The sequence below is a fragment of the Macrobrachium nipponense genome, chromosome 5 (genome assembly GCF_015104395.2).
Source record: "Macrobrachium nipponense isolate FS-2020 chromosome 5, ASM1510439v2, whole genome shotgun sequence".
Taxonomy (NCBI): Eukaryota; Metazoa; Arthropoda; class Malacostraca; order Decapoda; family Palaemonidae; genus Macrobrachium; species Macrobrachium nipponense.
Window position 1 is genome coordinate 114,237,945 of NC_061107.1, and position 23,852 is coordinate 114,261,796.

The window sequence follows — 23,852 nt, forward strand, 5'->3', positions numbered from 1 at the left end:
TCCAGTTCTCCCCCCACCCCCACAAACAGTCTTCCTATTTCTTACCAAGCTAGATTCTGGAACGTCAGTGTAGTCGCAGGGAACTTCTCTGGCTTCAGGATCCGGAACGACTTGTGTCTGGGCGAAGTACTCTTCCAGCGTCGAGCCCAAAGTCAGCCCCGTGAGGCCATGCTCAGGGAAGACGAGAATTTGGGCGCCCTGAAAGAAACGGTGAAGTACAATAGATCTCCTTTCGCTCGTCTTTTCATGGTCTCCTTTGATCCTTTGTTGAGGTCAGCAATTCCCTAATGGAATGACGGCTCGGAAACTCTCTCTCTCTCTCTCTCTCTTCGGTCAGGCTTCGAGAATCTTTTATTTTTCCCGTTACCTTCTTTGATACAAAGGACAGAGTCTGTTACTTCGTTACTATCGAATTTTCTTCTCTAACCCATTTTACTTTTTTTCTTTCTTTTCCGTGTTTTCGTTCATTCGGTTTAATCTTGCTTTTAAATAGGTGCCTTGCGAGACTTTACTATGCGTACTACAGTAAATCGAAAAAAAGTTAAGTAACAAATATTCATTAGTATTGTATAATGTACATATTATTTCTTCGTTACTCGTTTAGGAAAGATGTTTGGAATAGTATTTTTACATTGTTTTTTTTTTTAACCGTAACTGTGACTTTTACTATTTTTGGTCGATAATTCATTATGCATTTCTAATGGTTTCATGATAATTGCCTATTTAACCATTTTATTAGGTCTCGGACTTCTGGCAATTAATACAACTGGATTTAGATATTTCAGTTAACGTGTTCCCATTCGTTTTTTTTCCATTTCCATTTCGATTCGCTTACATCAGTATAAGCTGTATTCTGTCAGAATTGGTCGGTAGGTGTCATTAATATCAAAACCCATCATGGGTATTTAAGCCATACGTTGTTTTGGTAAAGTCTGCAGGATATATAAACCTTTCTGATTTCAGTTACATAACAGCTTTCCTTATTTCTTTTACACCACCTCTGGCCTGGCTACATAAGAAGTAAGGAACTGAAAATCATACAAATCATATAAATAATATATAAAAAAGTATGCCTTTAATACTCATGATTGTAAGCAACGACGAAACGCTCATAGAATACAGCCCTTAGTGATGTAACAAAACGGTTGTATAGAAAAGGTGGATATTTAAACGTCTTTGGGCTCAATTCCGCCTCTAAACAAGGGACAATTTAGGGTTCCAAGCAAAATAGACACCAGAGAAGGGTTAGAATGTAAAGTGAAAAATCACTATATAACCGAGTCATTTGATCGTGAATAATCTTTCTAAAGAAATGATAGAATATGATGGCCTGACGGGTGTTACAAATATGCCAAAAAGGAAGATATACTCTTTTATATTGGTATTATCACCTGTGGAAGAGAAAGGGGACAACAGTGGAAAATAGAAAGTAGAGAAGAAATGGGATGGCAGAGTCTATGACTATTCACCTTTCAATTAATGCACGCTAGACAAGAAAGTAAAACAAAGCATCATAAAATACCACCACAAAGAACAAATAAGGAAAAGAGTTTGAAGATTTAGCAGCCTAGATTGCGCTTCTCTCCAAGGCAGGTATGAAAGCAGTGTGGACACCCCAGACGTTCAAATCAGAGGTTAGATTTTATTATAAAGAGGGAAAATAAATAAAAACTGCATACTCTAACATTACTACTGCATAAGGTACTGAGTATTTTTTTTCCTTACACGTTTGGGGAAAGCGCTGTTGTTGGAGAGAGAGAGAGAGAGAGAGAGAGAGGTTGTGGTTTAGGTGGCTAACTCGACTGAACTACTCTCAAGATCAGAATTGATGGTTAAGAGTCATAGGAATGAGGGTTGCCCATCAGATCTTGCCGTGTGGAAGCCAAACTGGTGATCCGAACATCAAAGTAAATTCGAGTGTCCCTCACTCTCTCCATTTTAGACCTAGAATTTTAACAAGCCCTACCTGCGCCGAGGCCTCTTCAATGTACTTGATGTACTCATTCGCGTTTTCTTGCAGGGCTGCAAACCCGCCTCCTGTGATGTCATCAAAGGAATGGTATTGCAGAGCAGCCGCTCTGTAACCAATATACTCTCCAGCAACTATTAGAAAGCTGGAAGCACAGGCGATAACTAAAAGTTTGGTCAAGCTCAACATGATGCTGAGATGTGTATTGATCAGGGCCTTCTCTCTCAATATTTATAGCGTCTTGTAGGTGACATTGTCTGACAGATTTTTGCGGATAGACGATAAGGACTCGCTCGATAAGAAACTCTGTGAACAGGAAATCTGTCACTATGGTTACAAGTTTTCATGTAACTATATGTATGTATGTAAGTGAGATTAGTATATATACGTATATATAGGTATATATATATATATATATATATATATATATATACGGATACATATCACGTATGTGCTATGTTCACACACACCAACACACACACACACGTATAATATAAAAACACTATTACACACCACACCATATATATATAGATATACGTATACATATAAAACGTATGTGCTATGTCACACACACACACACACACACACACACATATATATATATATATATATATATATATATATATATATATATATATATATATACGTATACATATAAAACGTATGTGCTAGTACACGCACACACACATATATATATATATATATATATATATATATATGTATATATACATACACACACACACACGCATATATATATATATATATATATATATATATATATATATATATATATAAGTTGGTAGTGTGTGGTATTGTTATAGGAGGGAGGAGAGGAGCCGAAGAAAATACTGGATAGATAGAGTGAAAAACGAAATGGAAAGGAAGGGCCTTAGAATCCGGAAATGGAAATGAGAATCCTTGCAATATAAGAGGGTGTTCGACACACTCTGTTGATGAGACAGCCATCTTTGTAAGTGTCTGAAGCGGCTAAACGTTCTTGAAGTTTTCTAAAGAAAAGTCCTTCTTGGATTCTGAGGTTTAAGTATGAATGTGACTGAGGTCATTGTCTTGTCTTGTCTTGGGCCTTTCTTCATTGTCGAAAACTCCTCATGAATTACTGTACCTAATGGTCATTAGTTCAAGAACTCAAGTTTTTACTTCGTGTTCACATGTATTGATGTCAAGTATTTCAGCACCCAACCTCATTTTCATCGACACTGAAAGAATTATGGCTTCACAATAATCACTTATTAAAGTAACCAATGTTTCACCCCTCGTCCTGATAAATTCCCTTAAAGGAGACAACAAAATAAAGTATTAATCGATGTAATCCCTTCTGACAGACAGAGTCTCCAATATATATAATATATATATTTATATGTATATATATGTGTGTGTGTGTTCTGTAATTGTCGAGTGATGCAGCTCGGTGATCGCTGGCTTTAGCTCGCCGGTACATCAGTCCATGAAAAAGTAACAGTATTAGCTGTGGTTGAGACAAGCATGGGGCAAGTAATTTCATCCCTTTGTGATTTGCTGAGAACTGGAAGGCTCTCTCGTTCTGGTGATATTCCCTCAAAAGAGGACTATAAAATCATTATAGGACTATATATTATATATTTCTATATATATATAGTATATTATATTATATATAATATATATATATAGATATAATATATATATACATATAGTATATATACACATACACGTATATAATATTCATGTATATATGTATATTATACACACACACACACTCTTCCAGCAAATTCAAGATGATATTTCCAGGCTATATCGAAAGCAAATTGGGTTTTTATTTTTCCCTATCTTGAACGCTCCACTTGACACTCCGTGAACTGAGTGACTATGTAAAAAAAAATTTTTTTGAGAACTACCTCAGGTGTGCTTTTATCGGCTAAGCACAAAATGCACTGTTGATTTTTGAAAATGGGCAAAAATGCACACGATTTTTCCATTTGGCCCTTTTGCAAAAATTACGAAATGGTTTGTGCTTAGCAGATAAGCACATTTGAATTAGTTCTCAAGATTTCTTTACATACAGTAGTCATTCAGTACACAGAGTGTAGGCGGAGTGTTCGAGATAAGGAAAATGAAAACCGACATTGCTTTCAATACAGCTTTAGGAAATATCACCTTGTATTTGCTAGAAGAGGGCAAGGCCTTGGAAGAGTGTAAACGCGTTCGTGTAGTGCGAGCCGCCGAAAAATTCACAAAAACACGAAATTAATTGGGCAGTTGTTGTCGGGAGGTTGCTAGTCCGATGGATTCAATAAACTGTGGACGGGTTTTGTTTACTTTAGGTCATAACTTTCAGATAGACTTAAGGATGTTTTCAGTTTTTAAAATTCCTTAAATGAAACTTTGAAGATGGCTACCGATAGTTTTTATGTAACATACTTAGTTTAAGATTTATATCAAGTTGTAGGTGTTCACAAATACTACGTGCTATGAATATCTGACGACGAACAAGAAAACGAATAAATTCCAAATGCTGAAAATTCATCCGGTTTTGATTAAGAAACCGATGATGATGATAATATATTTTTGATGAAGTAGCGGAAATGCCTGTAAATCTTTACTCCATCTTGACAGGCAAGGATAGAACAGTGCAAAATTATTGCAAAAATGATATCGACACCGGAAGAGTTGCAACTCGAAATATTCTACGAATTGCCAGGACTTACATCGTTTACCGAACGTGAAATTGTTCAAGGGAAAGTTCTGAGTGCTTTTAGGTTACTCATAGCCGAGTAAATTATCAAACACGTACTGAAATTGAAACTTCGAACCAGTTCTACATGATTTACCTTTAGATGATCTCCAATCCATCAGAGTTGTATATAGCTAAATGCCCTTGAGCTTTTGAAGGGTAGGTCATACTGCGCACTTTTGACGAGAGGAGTTCCTCAGGGAAGTGTGCTTGGCTGTATCTGCACAGTTAGTTTGTCTAATATACTTCATAATCCTGCCGTAGGATACAAGTTATATGCCGATAACACACAATTCGGTATTTCTATATAAGCATTCCGCATGACCGCATCGTTCGTCATCGCGAATACGAAAGCCGCCAGGAATTGGGGCGTCAAATGTATTTCGCCGTGTTTAGTACCAGCCCTTGGGGGTTTATTACAGTCGTCCGAATAAATATTACTTAAAATTCTTATTCAGGAGGTAAAACTGCATAGAAACACCGCAACTGCCATAGTCGAGGCCACCACAGAATAGTAGCTAATATAGACCTACCCACAATTCTATTTCATTGTTACAAATATTGAGGATGCAACTAGAAAACTAGATGAAACTGTATCAATATTAAACAGTGGATGACTTTGAAACAGTTGAAATGGAACAAAAATAAAACTGGGCTTATGATAGTCGGTAAGGAAAACAACTCTAGGAAGTTGGGTGTTAATCAACTGGGTATAAATGAAAATTGGGTCCTGGCAGCTGATAGGGTACGTAATCTGGGGGTGAACTTGGATTGTGACCTGCCACTCAGTCTATAAATTAATAGGACTGAAAGTTTCTGGATATCATCTGAAGGATATAGCCTTTGTGAGTAAATATCTTGATGAGAATTCTATAAAGAATCTTGTCAGCAACTGTGTTATAAACTGTCTAGATTTTTATTGTAACTTGGTGTAGGGTGAGGTGGGGGAATACACTTATTAGTAGAAAGAATTGCCTAAAAAACCCATTTTGTACCCGAGAGAGTGCATACTATGCCCAAAACAAATTACACAACATGGCCCACCTTTTGTATACTCATGAACCCTTAACTCAGAGAATAAGTGTCATATTTTACACTTTAAAAATTTTCGGGACCTGGTCGGTGCTCGGAAAATGCGGTGAAGCACCGGCCGGTGGGTGGGGGAACCCTCTAAAAACCAAATTTCCTGTTTTTAGCATAATGACACTGATGATCAGGCTTCCAAGAAGGCATTAGGCTAGATCAGAAAGACTTAATGGCATTAGACATATGAATAGGTAAAGTTGAACTCACCCAATAAAAATTTCCTTTTAGCATAGTGACACTGATATTGCATCATAATTCACTAAATATCACTCTCAACTTTACACAAAAAAACACTGTTCCACATTTTGTTATGTATTTCGAAAATAGGCTCTTTAAAATTTCAAAATATTCAAAACTTCAAAAATATTTCAAAATATTCATAATTTCAGGCATCTGTGTTGGCTGTCGACGTTTCCCCGCATGTATACGGTCGGTAGTCCCCCGCACCATGCTCTTTTTTAAGCAATGCCGTGGCAGCCACTTCGAAAGGACACACTTCAGTTCACTCGATAATATTGTAATGAAACTTAACTAGAAGCAATCACACCATATTCAGAGACGTGAGACACTATATGAGAAGTGTTTAAAATTACAACTTACACCCATAAAATCAATTTTCTTACCTGATAAACACAGAGGACGTGATGGCGTAAACCTGTTGCTTTAGTGTTGTTCACCGAGATGGTTGCTGTGTTAAGCTGGTATCACACTAGTCATTTCTTGCTCGTGGTTTTGGCCAGCATCCAGCCGATGCTCGCGAGCAAAAGTGTTGTATCGTCACACTAGGAACTCGTGGTTTCGAGGAGCCGTAGGAAAAAGTAAACAAAACTGATCATCTGATATCATCATGGCGCCCAGAAATTGTCGGACTGTTGCAAGATGCGCTGCAGTGGTTTATTTCTCGGAAACTTACGTGAATGCAAGAGTAACAAAAAACGTTTGTGGGTTCAAGAGTGGCTCAGGAGAGTACGTCCTATCAGCAGTAGCCATCTTGTTTGTTTACACTATGCTGTGGCTCGCGGCTCGTGCTGGCTGCTTCCCGTCCTGTTCGGAAGCAAGAATCTCGAGCTAAAAGCTCCCGGTTTTTCATTCTCGGCAGCAACGGCTCGCTGCTCGAGAAAAAAATGCCTAGTGTGAGGCCAGCTTTAGTGGTGAGTTTCGGCGCGAAATTTGAAATAGTTTTCGTGCCAGAGCATTCGGTCGGTGTTCCCCCTCAATTGGTATTCACCCACCTCACCCTACTATAAGTTACACAATTTACAGCTCAAGAAACTGCAAAAAATTATGAAGAGAGCAGCTAGACTAATAAAAGGCATTGCTCCATGGGACAGGATTACTCGTCTTAATCGATTTGCGTTGGCTTTCTTGTGAAGGCCAGAATAATATTCATTATGTGTTCTGACCCCATTAAGTTGTTGAGACCAGCTCTTCTTGGTATTTGAGGGACCTACTATAGTTTATACAACCAATAAATCAACCTGGTACAAGACTAGTTACGGGTGGTTTCAAGTTGGTAGACCGGCGTTTTTCAGTTTGTGGCTTCAGAACCTTTAAATCTTAATGGACTGACATGCTCACATGAGTAGCAATAACAGGTTTGGCTAGATCTGAGAAATTTTGCACGAATATTACACACCATCGATTTGAGGGAATCAGGAGGGAAAGAGGTGCCATTACTTCTATAGCCCATAGGTTTACTAATGGCAACTTTTAGACTGGCAAATATGAGGGACTCAGTGGCTCAGGACTTAGTTGGGATCTTACATGACATCTTTATGTAAATTTTCTCTTAAATATACCAAGGGGTTGCTGTTGGTTTTAGTTTTTATCTTCTATGATAGTATATATCAATTATAAATGTATTTTGCAAAGAAATATTTTACAATAAATATTGTTACTAATTTTATTTCTTATCTGTTTTGATATTGTGTGAGTATTATGTTGCGAATGTTATGGCGACTTTCACTGGTTCGTGCCCGATGTTATGGGCTGATAGCCCCATCTTAATGATGGACAGGTTCTAGCCCGTGCACATGGACAACTCGATAGGTAAACACATCTAAATTTAACTATTTTTATTAAAAAAATAAATTCCAATTCTGGTCAATTGCCATCTCCCTCACGCTCATACCTGCATGCCACGTTCAAGACCCGGACGTGTTGCTACCTGCATCATGTCAGTTAACAGAGAGAGGCCGAGACCGAGAACGGCGTGCAAGGGGTTTTATATCCGAGAGGATCGGGTTAAGTCATTTTAATCAACTTAATTCTCTTTAAGAAGGAAACATTCCTTCGTTTTTCATATAATTTATAAAATAACAAGAATTTTGCCATTAAGCAATGAGGGAGGAGAGGCGATGACTAATAAATGTATATAATACAAAAGGGAACCATTTCACAACAGCCGCCAATCTGCCTTATGCTTGACAAATAGTCTTTACGTTACAAAGAGGAAAATATGGAGGGGTGGAAGATACGTCTCGGAAAATTCGTGCACTGATTTTTTGCGACTGGTACAACCCGCGGGGTTGTTTTGCAAGTTCTTGTTTTATATTTCGGTTGTTGTCAGTGATTTCTTGTAACCCAGTGTTAAAGGTCAATGAAAACAAACACCCAAGAAAACTTAACAAATTTTAATGCCAAACAAATTCAAAACTTAAATCAACCTTGTTGGATGTATCAAATACCACAATAACTTAATAATAAGGAAGAACAAATACCAGTCCTTAGAATCACGCTAGATTCCCTAAAAAGCTAAACCCTATCAAAGAAAGAGCAAATAACAATTATTAATAGATAACTTATTTGGATCCAACAATTTTGCAGGCCAGACCAAAAACTACCCTAATGCTAAGTCAAAGGAAGAAGGAAGGCAGAGTAAGTAAAACAAGAAAATAATTATTATCCCTATCTAAAACCACAAACCTAAACACGCGAAAACTTTCTCTAGAAGACAACTCTGTGGGTAACATTATATAGACCCGGTTCAAATATGGAAAAATACATATAGAATGTATATATAACCACTACAGTTTTTCTCACATAAGTGAAGGCATCCAAAGAGAAACAATATCGGGGCCGTGATCCAAACTCCAAATCAGCTAACAGGGCAGGTCATGAACGCCAGAGCAATCCTGAACAAAAATCAGTGATATTTAGTCCTACCTGGCGTCATCCTCCCTACAGGCCATCTCACGAACTAGAGCTGCTGGATGGAGACGTAGAAGTGGCAGGTAAATTCCCGTCAGTGCCGGGAGAAAGCGACGGCACCAATTCCCTGAGAATACCTCGGGAATGGCTTAAGTCGCAGGTGACAGGAGCACCTGTGAGTCTCGTATCAAAGCACCCAAGCCGCAGGTCGAGGCAGGAGACACTTGAGTCACAGTTGACTAGAGAACCTGCAGACAACAGACCAAGGCGAGGATCCAAAGCGTAATCCAAAAATCGTCATCCAAATAAACCGCCAAATAATCCTCATCCAATGTTCAAATTAGTATGCTGCTCAAGGGATGATATCAGGGGAGTGCTCTACCCAGAACTGAACTCTGTCCGAGCACCAATGTCCAGACATCACTAAGACGCGTTCATAAACACTTGTAAAGAAAAAAACAATCGTTAAAATGATAGTTTTAATAATACGTAATTAAATGACCAGACAACGGGCACTTAAACTTCAAAAATAATATATGAACAAATACTCAGACAAAACAAAAGGCTATTCTGCCACAAAATGATGCTTAAAAAGTAATTATTAAACCTAGAAAAACAAGGCTAATCTAAATTTACAAAAACCAAATAAAAATAATCTAAGCTTTTCTAATATCTTCCTCCCCCAAAACAAAACAAAAATATTCCAATAGAACACATTTTTTTAAACTATACAAAACAAAAATCCTGTAAAAAGAAAAGAATTAATACATCACCCTAAAGCCAACGCTAAACATATACATAACCAAGACAAAGTAAGGCATCACTCTGAAACCTGAAATAAGATTTCTAATTAACACCACTACAACACATAAATATCAAAATCTGAATTGTCACACAAATAAAGAAAACTTACTAGCCTAACCAACCGAGAAGACCAAGTCAAATTAAACTAAAGGTCAAACTAGTACACAAAATAGTTATCACCAGAGACTCTGACTGTCTCCAATTCAGCCAATAACACTGAATTTTCACATAACAAACACTACCACATTGACCTACCTGTTATGACCGCCAGTGTTTTGGTCACCGCAGGTTATCCTTTGAGTCAAAAAAAAACAAATAGACAAAAGCATTAAATGTTTCACTAAGAAAACCTAGGAACTAATAAACCAAACTCCGAGTTAAACACACACTCATACTCATCCTCACATCTCTAAAATTCACGCAAACCTATTGACGAGACGAGAAGGGCGAGGGGAGGGGAGCCAAGTCATGATCAAGTCTATATATACGTGAAAGGCATCGAGAATTCGATTCTCTGATCCCTTGACGTGTTTTATCACAAGAGAGAATTCTTGCTATTGCAGAGCCCAACATAAAATTCTCTGGTCGGCTTCTTTCATGCGCTCAATGAAAACCAGTGGGTTGTGATCCTTCCAAATTTCTATTGGAAAAGAAAAATTGGTTACATACAGCTTAAAATGCACACAAGTATGGGCCAAGGCAAGGGCATCCTTTTCAATAGTGGAATATTTTTCTCAACGGCCAGTAACTTTCAACTATAATATGATACGGAACGAACCTCTCTTACATAGTTCCTTTGAAAGAGGACACCCCCAATACCTATGTCACTGGCATCCACTGCAATAATAAAAGGTCTCTGGAAATTAGGAGAAGTCAGTAATGGATTAGATACTAACACCAACCTAAGTTTAATAAATGCTTCCTCACACTGAGAAGACCACACAAACTTCTGCCCTTTCTCTAACAATTTGGTAAGAGGCTGAGCAAGATCAGAGAAATTTTGCACGAATCTACAATAACCAGTCATACCCAGTACTCGCTGAACTCTGACATTGCACGGCACATAAAAATAATGTAAACTTGTCTAATAGTGAGGTATAATAATTTTACAAAATAAAATAATTTTTTTTTAGAAAAATCGTGTATAACTTCGTAAAATTTACGATTTGTCTTGTAAAAGAGGCCCCACAACGGGTTGTAAATAGTCCTTTTCAGCTTCTCATGGAAGGTAGGGAAAATTTTTTAGATTTTTTTCTTACACCATGTGCATTTGCATATCTTCCTCTTTCCATTGAGGTATTTTTCCTAAATTGGCCGACCACAAAGTTTTGCCAGCCTGAGGTGCTGCATATTGATTTATTACCCTGTCCATTAAGGGATAAGTATGCAGCTCGTAGATTATACAATAAGCTTCCTCTTGAGCTGAGGCAGATTGATGATTTGAAGTCTTTCAAAAAGAAACTTAAAACCTTTTTGTTTAATTAATGCTATGATATGGAAGATCAGACAGTGAATGTGGACTTTGCAGTGTGATCAAGTAATCTGATGAACATGTAGACGAGGCTACCATGACAAACAGACCAAATTCAATGCATTGAGTTGAAATACTTCAAATGAAAATTACATCATTTATGTTGAGTCTTGCCATGCTGTGAATAGAATTTACCATGCAGCCAAGAGAAATTACAATAATTTCTTGAGGAGGAAACTTGAAGGAATTACGCAGCCTCATCTGTGGTGGACCCAATTGGCATCATCTTTGGGCCAGGGTTGTCTTCCATTTCACCACTACTAACAAATGATGGTAGATTGGTTACTGGCCTTAAGGAAAAAAAAGGCTGAATTACCTTGATTGCTGGGATGGAGATGATCCTGATAGGTTATTCCACTTGTTTTTAAAGTTTCTAGTGTGTTGACTCCCAAGAGTCAATCTTTGCAGATGAGCACAAGCTTAGCAATAGAGTGCATGCATGTTTCAGAGTGGCAAAATTGCAGACTACAATAACTACAGGCCAATTTTTATTCTCCCTGTGCTCTGTTAGACTTGACTTGTCATTTGCAACTTCTTGGTTCTGTAAGTCTTTTATTCCTCACACCTTTGGACTATGGAACAATTTCCCTGATAGTGTGGGAGCTCACAGAGATTTGTATTACATCTCGAGTACAGTATGCAGCAAAACTCGAGTGACCCGATTTCAGTGATTTTCGTTCAAAAAGTGACTAACTGGCAACTCTTACCTTCTTCACATTTCTAATGACACTGAATTGCAACGGCGAAACATTTTGGAACTTCGCTCATAAAAAGATACAGTTCATTTAGCATGGTTTTATAGTATAATGTTATATATTTTTTATCAAAATATAGCTAGGTCATTAGAAAAAACATTAACACCTTAGTTTTTAATCATGGTAAATATGAAAAGACGTAAATATTAAACGAATTTTACATGTTAGCCATCATAGTAATTTATTTAATGTAATGAACGTAACGGAGATGTAGTTGTGGGCGTGGCCTAACATTACGTCAACTGTGGTCATTTGCCAAACATGGTTGGAGCAACCCGACAGCGACCGGAAACGTCACCCCAACAAGGAGAGCTATAGTTGAGCTGCATCTCGCCAGATTTTCAAAAAAAAGACATAGCTAATCGTCTTAATATCAACAAGACAACTGTGTATAGATGGCTAAAACGATACAACGACGGAGAAGGATTGAAAAGCAAGCCACCCTAGATCTGGGAGACCCCGCTGCACAACCGCAGAAGAAGACGAGTGTTAATTAACTTTATAACCAAACCAAACACCCGTTTTCGTCATCATTTTCAGTGAAACGAGAAACAAATATACAAACATCAGTTGACACTGTAAGACGTCGGTTTCGAGAAGCTGGTCTTCTATGTAGGAAACCTGCGCTCATGCCTCTACTTACACAGACGCATATGGACCATCGTCTCGGGTTTGCGCTCGAATATCTGTCCAAGAGCGAGCAGTTTTGGGAAACTGTTATATTTTGTGACGAGAAGACTTTTTGCAACGACCAACAGGGAAGACTGCACTGCTGGCGTCCAGGAAAAACCAGGTAATGAACATTTACTTATTTTGCCTTATTATTTTTACGTGGTAGCCTAGGTGTGATATACTTTGTATTTATAGTCCTAGTCTGTATATATGCTAAAGCTTTAATGAATAGTAATTCCTCTTACACTGGTTTTTAAACCTGCTGACAAATATCTTTAATGGAAGTTACGATGTAATCAGGGAGAAATAATGCAAGAGAAGATATAAATTAATCTGACCTAGGGTGGGAGTTGGGAATTGTCATTACTGAGGAAGCAGTTTAAAGGTCTATAAAATCCCGCCTCCGCTTCGACCGCCTGCGCTTCGAAGTGTTGCTTGGCGGGAAACCAGTCGCAGAGGAAGTTCGTGCTAGCTTTCCTTCGAGTCTCGTGAATGTTTGAATACCCATTGCACTGACTTAAAAGTCGTTTAAGGTTACTATGCTATGACAACTTTCCTTATGCCTCTTTTCCCGGGGAACTTCATAATATATACTATTAGGCCTACAACCAAAGATTTCTTTTAATTATTTCACTGTAAAACTAAGTCTGGCAGAAAATACAACTGACGTAGCTGTTTCTAATATTTAAATAAGTTTTGGTTAAATGCATATTAAAGAACTGTATATATATATATTATAATAATATTAATTATATATATATTTATAATATATATATATACATATATAGAATAACCTTATAGTGTTTTCTTAACAATGCACTTCAAGTCTTAAAAGTTAAAAGTTCGGTGTTATAGCAATATTACTGAAAGTATGCTTAATAAAAGCGCCAGTTCTTTTTTTCTAATCCATAAGATCTATTGATGAGAGGAAGAACTGCAGTTAAAACAGTTTCTTTTTTATATTTAAAAGTAAGCCCACTGTCATTGTTTCTCTCCGAATATCTGTAAATTTATATTTTCTCTAAATCCTTCTCTCTATTTTTTTCAGATTTGAGGATAAATATGTAGAACCAAATCGACGAAGTGGGAGGATAACCGCTGGCCTTTGGGGTTGGATGGCGTCTTGCGGACCAGGTGCTTTAGTGCCAATCCATGAGCGATTAAATGGCAGGCAGTATGTTGACATTCTTGACGAGGTGCTGATTCCATCTGTTAGGATGCTACTGATTCCGGAACCGTTGCCCATATTCTTGGCAATGGACAACTCCTCTGTTCATAATAGCATGCCAGTAAGAAAGTGGTTACAGCAGCATCCAGAAGTTATTCGGATCGACTGGCCTGCAAAATCTCCGGATCTCAACTCCCATTGAAAATTTATGGGCCATTATGACAAAGGAATGGGATGGCTCCGTTCTGAACAGTAAACAAGCCATCATAAGCCATTGCTTGTCAGTGTGGGAGTCAATGCGTGGGGAAAATATTTGCAGTAGACTGGTTGACAGTATTCCTAGACGGCTTAATTCGGTAATAGACAACCTAGGCTCACATACTAAATAAAATATTAATTAACTCTCTCTCTCTCTCTCTCTCTCGTCTCTCTCCTCTCTTCTCTCTCTCTCTCTCTCTCTCTCTGTATTTATGTATGAATAGGTTGTAGCTATATATGTATGACGTGTTTTAAAAGACGAGGTTGTGTTTACTCTATTTGTTTTGCTGGAATTTGTATATTATTTTTCACAGGGACCTATGTATTTCAAAGAATTATACGTATTTTTTAAAAATAATTATATTGGTATACCATTTACTTAACCTATACCGTTTTTTATTATCAATCATATTCATTGTTTGCTACTTGGTTTATTAATGCCTTTACTAAGTACCGTTATTATTATCAATCATATTCATTATTTGCTGCTTGGTTTATTAATGCCTTTTACTAAGTTACATTCTTGAGATCTACCTAAGATTTCATTAGACCCAACTGGTGAAGGGTGCATAGTGGCCCCGCCAATGGCTTAGCTTGCCTTACCGTAGGCCAAGTGCACTTCGCGCTTCTCGATTATATCATTCTCATTAAGCCTATAGGCCTATGAAGAAAAATAATGACGGAAGTATACCACACCAAGACTGTGAAGAATTTCACAAATCCTGCTTTATGGTCTTATAGACACCCTTCATAAGTTACAAAGATTTGATGCAACTTGTTGCTGTCTGGAATATAGCTCAGTATGTTATAAAGCCAATAGCATTGGCCTAGCCATTATTGTTTATAATACGTTGCAGTTGTCATTCTGTAGAATCTGCACTCGACAGTTGTAGCTGAATAATATCCGACCTGATTATAGTCTTCCATTCCTAAAGTAAAAGTAAAATAATATAAATTAGTTGTGTTTCTAATAGCGAAGATTACTCTTCACCTCGCTTATTTATTCAGTTATTTATTATTTACTTTTCTTCAAACTGAAGAAACCCCTCGGGAGACTAGACTTATGTAGCACTAGACTATAACCTAAGCCTAAGCCATAATTTATTGCAAGTATCGAAATCATGATCTCGACTAACATTTGCTTTATACACAAAGCCACAAAAGCTAAAAGTAATAACTTCGAATTCATATCCCGCAATGCACCCATTTTTATCATTAGCACTATTGCTCTGCTCAAACTTTTCCCCTTCTTGCTCTCCATCGCGATGTCCTCTTTCACAGTGTCCAGACTGACGATTCCACAGACTCATGGAAGTCACGGTGATCTGAGGTTTTTGCATGCTGCAGTAACGTATTTAGTTTTCGTTCAGAAATATTGTAGCGTGAAATATTTTTGGTTTTCAGGTTCCAATATATTTCAATTATAAGATTCTATATAACAAGTGACCAACTTTTCCTCATATATACACGTTTATAAAATACGAGATTTAATACTAAGTGGCAACTTGAGAACAACGCTTGTCCAGTACAAAAATAAAAAAGTCACACGAGTTTTGCTGCATACTGTACAAAAGGTTTGATAGCTAAAGTCATCAGCTGGTGTGATGGGGACCTCCTAATGTAAGAATGGCACAATTGGTGCAAAACGCATTTAAGAAGGGTAAGTGGGCGCTACTGTCATTTTTAAATCACAATTTGAGTACATCAATGAAACTTTGTGGAAATATACCTTAGAGCTTCCTGATGAAGGATCAGTAATTCTTAAGTATCAAATTTGGTGCAAACCCCATTTAAGAGCGACCTAAAGAGGGCGCTATTTTTTGCACATTTCAAACATGTCTTACGTACATTAATGAAACCTTTTAGAAATATCCTTTAGAGCTTCGTGATAAAGGATCAGCAGTTCTTGAGTGTCGTAATTGGTGCAAAACCCGTTTAAGAACGGCCTAAAGAGGGTGTTATTATTAGCACATTGAAAAGATCTATATTCATTTTCTTTAGGCCTATATATTCACTCATGTCATCTCCACCATATTGTGAGCTCTTCTGTTTATCTTATCACTATACTGTTGTTTCACTGAATATATAAGCAATACAATTTCAGAATATCAGTATTAATTGTGCCTTTTCTTTTCAGGTGCTCGTGTGTATGAAAATTAGATTTCCATAATAGCAGTATGGTGGCAACTTTGCTTTGTATGGAAGTTAGCCAGTTAAGAAGGGTCTAAACTGATGAGTTTATATTATTACCTTGTGCAGAGTAATAGAGCATAAATTTGGTAATATTTTGTAGTTAAGTTTAAATTTTGATAACCTACTATTATATTGAGATCTTTTGTGAGTTTATGGGGTTATTTTAAAACTTAAGGATTTGAGATTTTTTTTCGAGTGTCTCCAAATTGAGAGCCAAGTGTGTTCTACACGTTGCTGGATTATTACGTGAAATGAAATTAAAATGTCTTTCTTGAGCTGTTTATTTTCACATGAAAATTAATTATTGATGTAGCTATATAGAACGTGTTCTAGCTTAGAATAAAAGTTCTTTTAATTCCTGGCTCCGGACATGACAGGCGTTGTATTCTCCATGTTGGGAAGCCCTCGGAGAAGAAACAATGTTGAGATGTTTTACCCTTCCATGAGAAGAACTGGAGTATTGTGCAAACCGCAGCTGAAAAGAGGCGCAAAGAATCCCAATTTAAGAAATCGGTTTATTATGACTTGGTTGTCACCTTGCCCGAGAGCCCAGATGAGAATGATGGTTATCTTGTATCCTGCTACCAGAAACTCACACCCCACAGCCGTTACATCCAAAACATCAGCTCCTGGAGATAGACCAGGAATTTGGTGCATTTACATTCCACTGCAAGGGTAGATGACAATGCTGAACCCTAATCATCTGGAATTCTTCCTGTCACCTGTCTTTCCTGTAATCAAAAGAGGAAGAAAAAAGGAGGGGCTATTGAATTTTTAGGATCATGTAAAACACTAGAAGCAGGACAGAGGATTCAAGAGGCTGCTGAACTACTTGCAGGATACAGCAGTCCTTTCGAAAGTCGTTGGTGTAGACCTGGTGGCAAAAGAAGCTAAGTATCATCATTCATGCAAGAGCGTTTTCTTGCTTACGGCCAATAGAACTTCTAGTACTAAGCAAAAAAAAGATGACATTCCTCAGAAAAGAAAATGATTGCTGTTAGAAATATCCATGAATATGTTGAGAAGTTTGTAATTGCTGACAAATGTGCAGAACTGTTGACATCTGTGTATGATTGTTATTTGGACTTTTGTTCATTTGCTGATGGTCTCCTATGCATAGGCACAATTTGTTGCGAAACCTAACAAATAAGTTTGGGTCCAAAATCAAGGCCCAGAGTCCGGTAGGTAAGAAATTAGGTAGTACTCTTTACAATGCTGAAATTGTTGATGATTCCGTATGTGTGGCTTATGACTACACAGAATCCAAGGAACGACTCCTCAACCAAGCAGCTGTAATATTGTGAAAGCAGCTGTTAAATGTTACAAAAAAGATGTGCCAGATAATCCAACACTGAATGATATCAGAGACTGGGACACATTTGTACCCCAGCCTGTGATGAACTTCTTCAAAGTTCTGTACACAGGCATCATATCTGACCAACGTGGAAAACAAATTAAATGTCAAAAGAGGCCGTGCAAAACCAGCAGAACATGTAACTCTAGGTATGGCTATAAGATCTGTCACAGGTAGCAAGAAGCTTACTGAAGTTCTGAATAGGTTTGGGCATTGTCTCAACTATTCATGCTTGGAAGAACTCGAAACATCAACTGGTTAAGCAATCCAAGAGACGATAGAAGCTTGCCTGAAAACACTTTGGCAAGAGCTCCAATGGGACTCGCTTTTGACAACTTGGATGAGATGACACAGATGTTGTCTGGGAGCGATACACTGCATGATACAATGGGAATTCTGTATCAAAATTTGCCAGGTGATCATAGCAACAGTCAACAGAGTGATAAAACACCAACACCAGTTAAAAAGGCAACACCAAGAGCAAAGAAAGCTGCCAAGAAGAGGTCTATTCACTGTCGCAGACACATCTCTTGCCCCCTATTTTGGTGTCCCCAAAATAGCTGCCTTTACCTATAAGAACACATCTGTTTTTACCATACCTTATGCTGCAATCACTGCAAGACATCTGGAGCTCGTGTAGATAATGAGCGACGCACTTGAGACTGATGTTCTTCCCAATGCCATCTTCTACAAGGATCAGCTACCAAAACAGGAGGTGAGATACATGCCAAACCAACAAGCCCATCACCAGCTTTTCAGTAGTGCATAAAACCTTTTGAACAACCCAGAAGTGTGCTGAAGATTGCAACCAAGAGTATGGACTGGTTACATATGAATTTGCAGCAGCAAGATCAGCTATGCAAATCCAGGCTATAGAGATGGCATTTTTTTCAAGGCCTCTGGAAAACTCAGCAGAATCAGGAGGACCTTACATGCTTGCACCAGGTTCTTTGATTGGGTTCCTCACAGGAAAACCCTTCAACCAATGCAAGAGGCTCCATCCTCTACTTGGCCTTGCCTTTGAAAGCCTACATTTCAATGCCTTTCTCGAGACATGTGATTACAGAGAAGAGCTTCTTACCCTGATATTTACTGTGAAAGCAAATACCAATACAGGAGAACATGGGCTTGAGCTGATGATCAATACAGATCTTTCTGAGAAGTATTCGAAAGAGTATTCTGAATTCACCAAGGCAATTGTATCAGGAGCTCATGGATTCACTGCAAAGTTCTGGATGATGTATGTGGAGTACAATAACATATTTCACCAACTTGAAAGAGCTATCATGACAAATAACATCGAGCTCTTTGTCTTCACACTGACACTGATCATTGACCTGTTCTTTGTCATAGGCCACATCAACTATTCCCACTTGTTAACAAAATACCAATTGGACTTATTGAATATTGCTGAGACTCATCCCAGCCTTAGAGAGATACTTAATCAGGGTGTATTCACATTGCAAAGGACAGAGCATGATTTCAGCAGAATTCCTATGGATTTGACACTGGAATAAACTATCAATGCCGACGCCGCATCTCAAATGCCAGGAATCACCTCTTTTACTAATGACTACTCCGCTCGCCTCAGATGGATGGTAACAACGGAATTCAACGTGACAATGTTTGATGATTTTCTGAAGATCTTTCAGAAAATCATCAAGCAAATCTTAGATACGAACAATCCACATTTTGCACAGAAAAAGGTACAAATGATGAAATCCGTGAAAGCCTCCTCAATGTACCAACTAAAGGAAAAGTCAGACACAAAGAATTCATCCAGGCTTGCATGAGTGATCCAAACAAGTTTGAAAGTGCAATAAAGAAAGAAAACCTGAAAACCTTTGTAGATGGCTGTGCAAGCAATCGTTGGACAAAGAACACGAAAGTTGCAGTTAAAGATCTTAAAGGATCAATAGCTGATGGGATGCCTCCTTGTGCTGTTCACCAAGAAGAGACCTAACATGCAGCATACAGGCGGTCCCCGGGTTACGACGGTTCCGGCTTACGACGTTCCGAGGTTACGACGCTTTTTCTTAAATATTCAATGGAAATTCCGTCCTGGGTTACGACGCTTGTTCCGAGGTTACGACGCTGACGCTTCCGACGCTCCGAGTTAACGACGCTTTTAAAAAACGCATGCTATGATAAAAATCCTTTATAGTTTAGCACAGTACATAATAAAAAATATGTTTTTGGTTACATTACAACAACAAAAATTTTGAGTTATGATGATTTTTGACACTTTTTTTTCGTATTTTTTGAATTTTTTTAGTGACGCCGCATATGCGGAACTAGTTTGCGGGCGAATGAATACACTAGCTTGGGATGCGCAGTTTAAAACAGTCCAAAATCGCAAATATAATGAAAAATCATTGCTTGTTTCCAGTACATAATTAAAAAAACTAAGTTTCTGGTTAGATTACAACACAAATTCCAAGGTTACGACGTTTTGTTATGCTTTTTAACGATACCTCATATGCAGAACTAGTTTTTGAGCGGAGGTGCATAAATTAATTAACGCTATTAAACTGTATGGTAAAAATTGACCGAACAACGACCTCGGACGGTCGAGGACGCCAAGCGTAACAATACGAAAGGACGCCACTTCAATCGCGTGCCTGCCTGCATTTCACTATGTTGTGTGCTAAGACGTTGCTGAAATTCCTTGCCATTTTCGCAAATTTACAATGGCTCCTAAACGCCAAAGTACTTCCTCCGATGATAGTTCATCCAAGAAGAGGAAGGTCATCACGATGGAGGTCAAATAATGACGTGATAAAGCGTTCGGAGAAGGGAGAAACTAACACCGAAATAGGCCGTTCTTTAGGCTTGAGCAGGACCACGGTGGTAACCATTGTGAAGGACAAGGACTATTCTGAAGCATGTTAAGGATGCTGCACCGATGAAGTCAACGGTGATAAAACGAGAAGCAACGTAGCCAGAGCATTGTTGAAATGGAGAAATTGCTCATGATCTGGCTGGAGGACCAGAACCAGCGACGTGTTCCGGTGAGCTTAAGTGTGATCCAGGAGAAGGCTAGAGCGCTGCATGAGGCAGTAGTGAAAAAGTTTGGCGAAGGCAGTGCTGGTGGTGAATTTTCCGCGAGTAGAGGTTGGTTTAACCGTTTTAAGGCTCGTGCAAATTTGCATAATGTGAAGCTGCAAGGTGAAGCTGCTAGTGCTGATAGCGAAGCAGCAGAAAGTTTTCCAGGTGGTTTGGCTGAGATAATTAAGGATGGTGGTTACACGGCTGACCAAGTCTTTAATGTGGATGAGACTTGGATATTTTGGAAAAGAATGCCAAATCGAACGTACCTTTCCAAGGAGGAGAAGTCAGCACCTGGCCATAAAGCTGGAAAGGAGCGACTGACTTTGCTGTTTGGGGCCAATGCAAGTGGTGATTTGAAACTGAAGCCCTTGCTGGTGTATTTGGCCGAGAATCCCAGGGCTTTCAAGGGCATTTTCAAGAGTCAACTCCCTGTGATTTGGAAATCAAACAAGAAGGCTTGGGTTACCTTAATGGTCTTCGAAGATTGGTTCAATGACCATTTCGTGCCAGCAGTGGAGCGGTATTTTGACTTCGAAGGGTCTGCCTTTTAAGGCCCTCTTAGTCCTGGACAATGCCCCTGGTCACCCTTCAAATTTTGAGCGACATGCATCCTAATGTGAAGGTGGTGTACCTCCCACCCAATACCACATCGCTGATACAGCCAATGGACCAGGGAGTAATAGCTAATTTCAAGGCTTACTACCTTAGAAGGACCATACGTTTTGCTTTGAGGGCCATAGAAGCTAACAAGGAGTTGACACTGAAGCAATTCTGGAAGGGCTACAACATTGCTGATGCAGTGAAAAATATTGCAAGTGCTTGGGACGAGGTGAAGACGACCACTTTAAATGGGGCCTGGAAGAAACTGTGTCCACAGTTTGTGCACAGTTTTGAAGGCTTTGACCAGCCAGAAGACGTCGAGACTGTGACGAGGAAGATCGTAGGGCTAAGCAAGAGCTGAAACTAGATCTTGAACCTGATGATGTAACAGAGCTGCTGGCTTCCCATGGAGAGGAATTGTCTGCAGAGGACTTACTTGAACTTGAACAACAAATGATTGAGGAAGAGGAGGCGGCACCAGAGCCAAAACCCAGGTCATTAACTGTGGAAAGCTTGTTTTCAGAGGGTTTTACTCATATGGAGAGAAGCCCTTGGCTTCTTTTGAGGCAGGAAGCACCCCCCCTATAACGTTTCTAGGTTTGACAAAATCAAGAGAGGAATCATGGATTTGGTGACTTTCTACAAGGAGACCCTGAAGGAGAAGCAGACGAAGAGAAGTGTGCAGTCCAGGCTTGACACTTTCTTTCACAAGTCTCCAGTACCACCACCTCCCACTCCTAGTCCTGGTAGGGAATTCTGAACTGTTTTTACTAATTTATGTGTTTACATAGTGTACATATAAAATGTGTTAATTTTTTAATGTAACAACTAATGTAAGAGTAAATTGTAACTTCATTAATTTTCATCATTTGTAATTTTATTGCAGAAGTGGTGACAGTTCCAGATCCCCCTGTACTACCTGTGACAGTTCCAGATCTCCCTGTACTACCTGTGACAGTTCCAGATCTCCCTGTACTACCTGTGACAGTTCCAGATCCCCCTGTACCTGGACCCTCTGTATCAGCCCGCCCACCTGTACGTGTACAATCAGGTAAGCAATTTCATTTTTCTCATTTTCATGTTGGAAATTGTTTACACCCTACATACATACGTACACTAACTTACATAGTGGTACAATGTGTTTGATGTTGCATAACCTTATTAGATTTTTTTTTTTTTTTCATTTCAGACCCCTTTGATAGTGACAGTGACCCAGATGACCCTGAGCCTTTCCATGGTTTTGATGCCTCGCCCTATACATCAGGTAAGGAATCCTTAACAAATTTGTATAAAATGTTTTATAAATTGCTAATAGAAATTTATTAAAAGTGTAAATATGCTACAATTACATCCACCTTTAAATATAATTTATGTACCTATCATTCTTCCAGATCTAGATGTTTCCCGCATCAGTTGATACAGTATCACCTCTCCAGAGCCCAAATCAGTTGATACGAGTAGTATCACCTCTCCCATTCCTTCAGGTAAAAGAATTCTTCATTTTTTATATTGAACATACGTATTACACACTACATATGTCAAACAGTAATAACATGTGCAGTAGTTACAGTAGTAGTAACTATCATTTTATATATTTTTTATCATTCCAGACTCCAAGCACCTGCCCATCCCACTCCATAGCCCAGCCACCCACTCTCATGTACCATATGGCCATCCCAGTAAGCAAGCCAACCACTAGAATTTGGTAAGGACATTTTTTTTATTAATGTTTTTATTATTACATATGTAATAACCATGTTATTTATGTAACATACATACTATATAATCATATGTACTATTACATTATCATTCCAGACTGGCATGCACCTGTGACTTACATAAACCAGACCTCTACATAGCCTACATGTCTTCATTTTGCTGAAGGTAAGGAATTCTCAGTTGTGTTTAATGTTTGCATACGTACAATAAATTTTGTACACCTAAGTGGTTACATACTGTCCTTTAATATTAATTCTTCATTCCAGACTGCCCATCATCCTAGCCTGTTATCTGTGATAAAGCACACTGAAGTTAGGTTTGGAATGCATCCTTATCATGAATGCTCTACACCTCCCCCTCCATCTCCCACAACCTAGGTAACAGCTTTGAGACTCACTAAAAGTTGGTAAGTTATGTAAGGAATTTCTAATTAAGTTTTATACTACATGTTATATGTGATATTAAACACTGTATGGTGCATATTACTGTATGTAACTTACTCTGCATAGAGGACTTACTGACAAAATTATTTTTTGTACATTTCAGAGTCCCCTGAATGATGTAGGCTATGGGGCCACATAAGACTTTGTCCATCCAGGGTACATTGAACGAACACAACTTTAAACTAAAAGTAAGGAATTAATTAACATACATTAACTCTTTTAGTACTCTTGATATATCTACAGTAATTAACATATTGCATTCACAACTTTCTGTAGTGTATATTTTGTACACTAATTTTGTTACTTTTTCCTTCCAGAACCAACATTTTTCACATAACTCCAGGTTGTTACTAACAAATTACTACTACAAG

General features: G+C 38.4%; 2 protein-coding genes across 2 annotated transcripts in view; one reads left to right on the top strand and one right to left on the bottom strand.

The window, feature by feature from the left end:
- Positions 1-2,196, bottom strand: part of LOC135215605 (biotinidase-like) — a 12,190-nt gene extending 9,994 nt beyond the window's left edge. Inside the window, exons 1-2 of the mRNA XM_064250498.1 lie at positions 1,967-2,196; positions 46-198 (exon numbers count right to left, since the gene is read on the bottom strand). Of these exons, the coding sequence (XP_064106568.1) occupies positions 46-198; positions 1,967-2,158 (345 nt within the window). The 5' untranslated portion in view covers positions 2,159-2,196. The remainder of the gene's footprint in view (positions 1-45; positions 199-1,966) is intronic.
- A 19,715-nt stretch (positions 2,197-21,911) lies between these two features.
- Positions 21,912-22,645, top strand: LOC135215894 (uncharacterized). The gene is made up of 3 exons (XM_064250848.1): positions 21,912-22,065; positions 22,206-22,370; positions 22,509-22,645. Exons 1-3 carry the CDS (start codon positions 21,942-21,944, stop codon positions 22,643-22,645), a joined length of 426 nt encoding a protein of 141 aa, XP_064106918.1. The 5' UTR covers positions 21,912-21,941.
- The last annotated feature ends 1,207 nt before the right edge of the window (positions 22,646-23,852 follow it).

Coding starts and splice junctions, on each gene's coding strand:
- LOC135215894 (XM_064250848.1), top strand. CDS start 21,942: ATGGATTTGGTGACTTTCTACAAGGAGACCCTGAAGGAGAAGCAGACG. Junction 22,066..22,205: donor ACCTCCCACTCCTAGTCCTG/GTAGGGAATTCT, acceptor ATTTTATTGCAG/AAGTGGTGACAGTTCCAGAT. Junction 22,371..22,508: donor ACCTGTACGTGTACAATCAG/GTAAGCAATTTC, acceptor TTTTCATTTCAG/ACCCCTTTGATAGTGACAGT.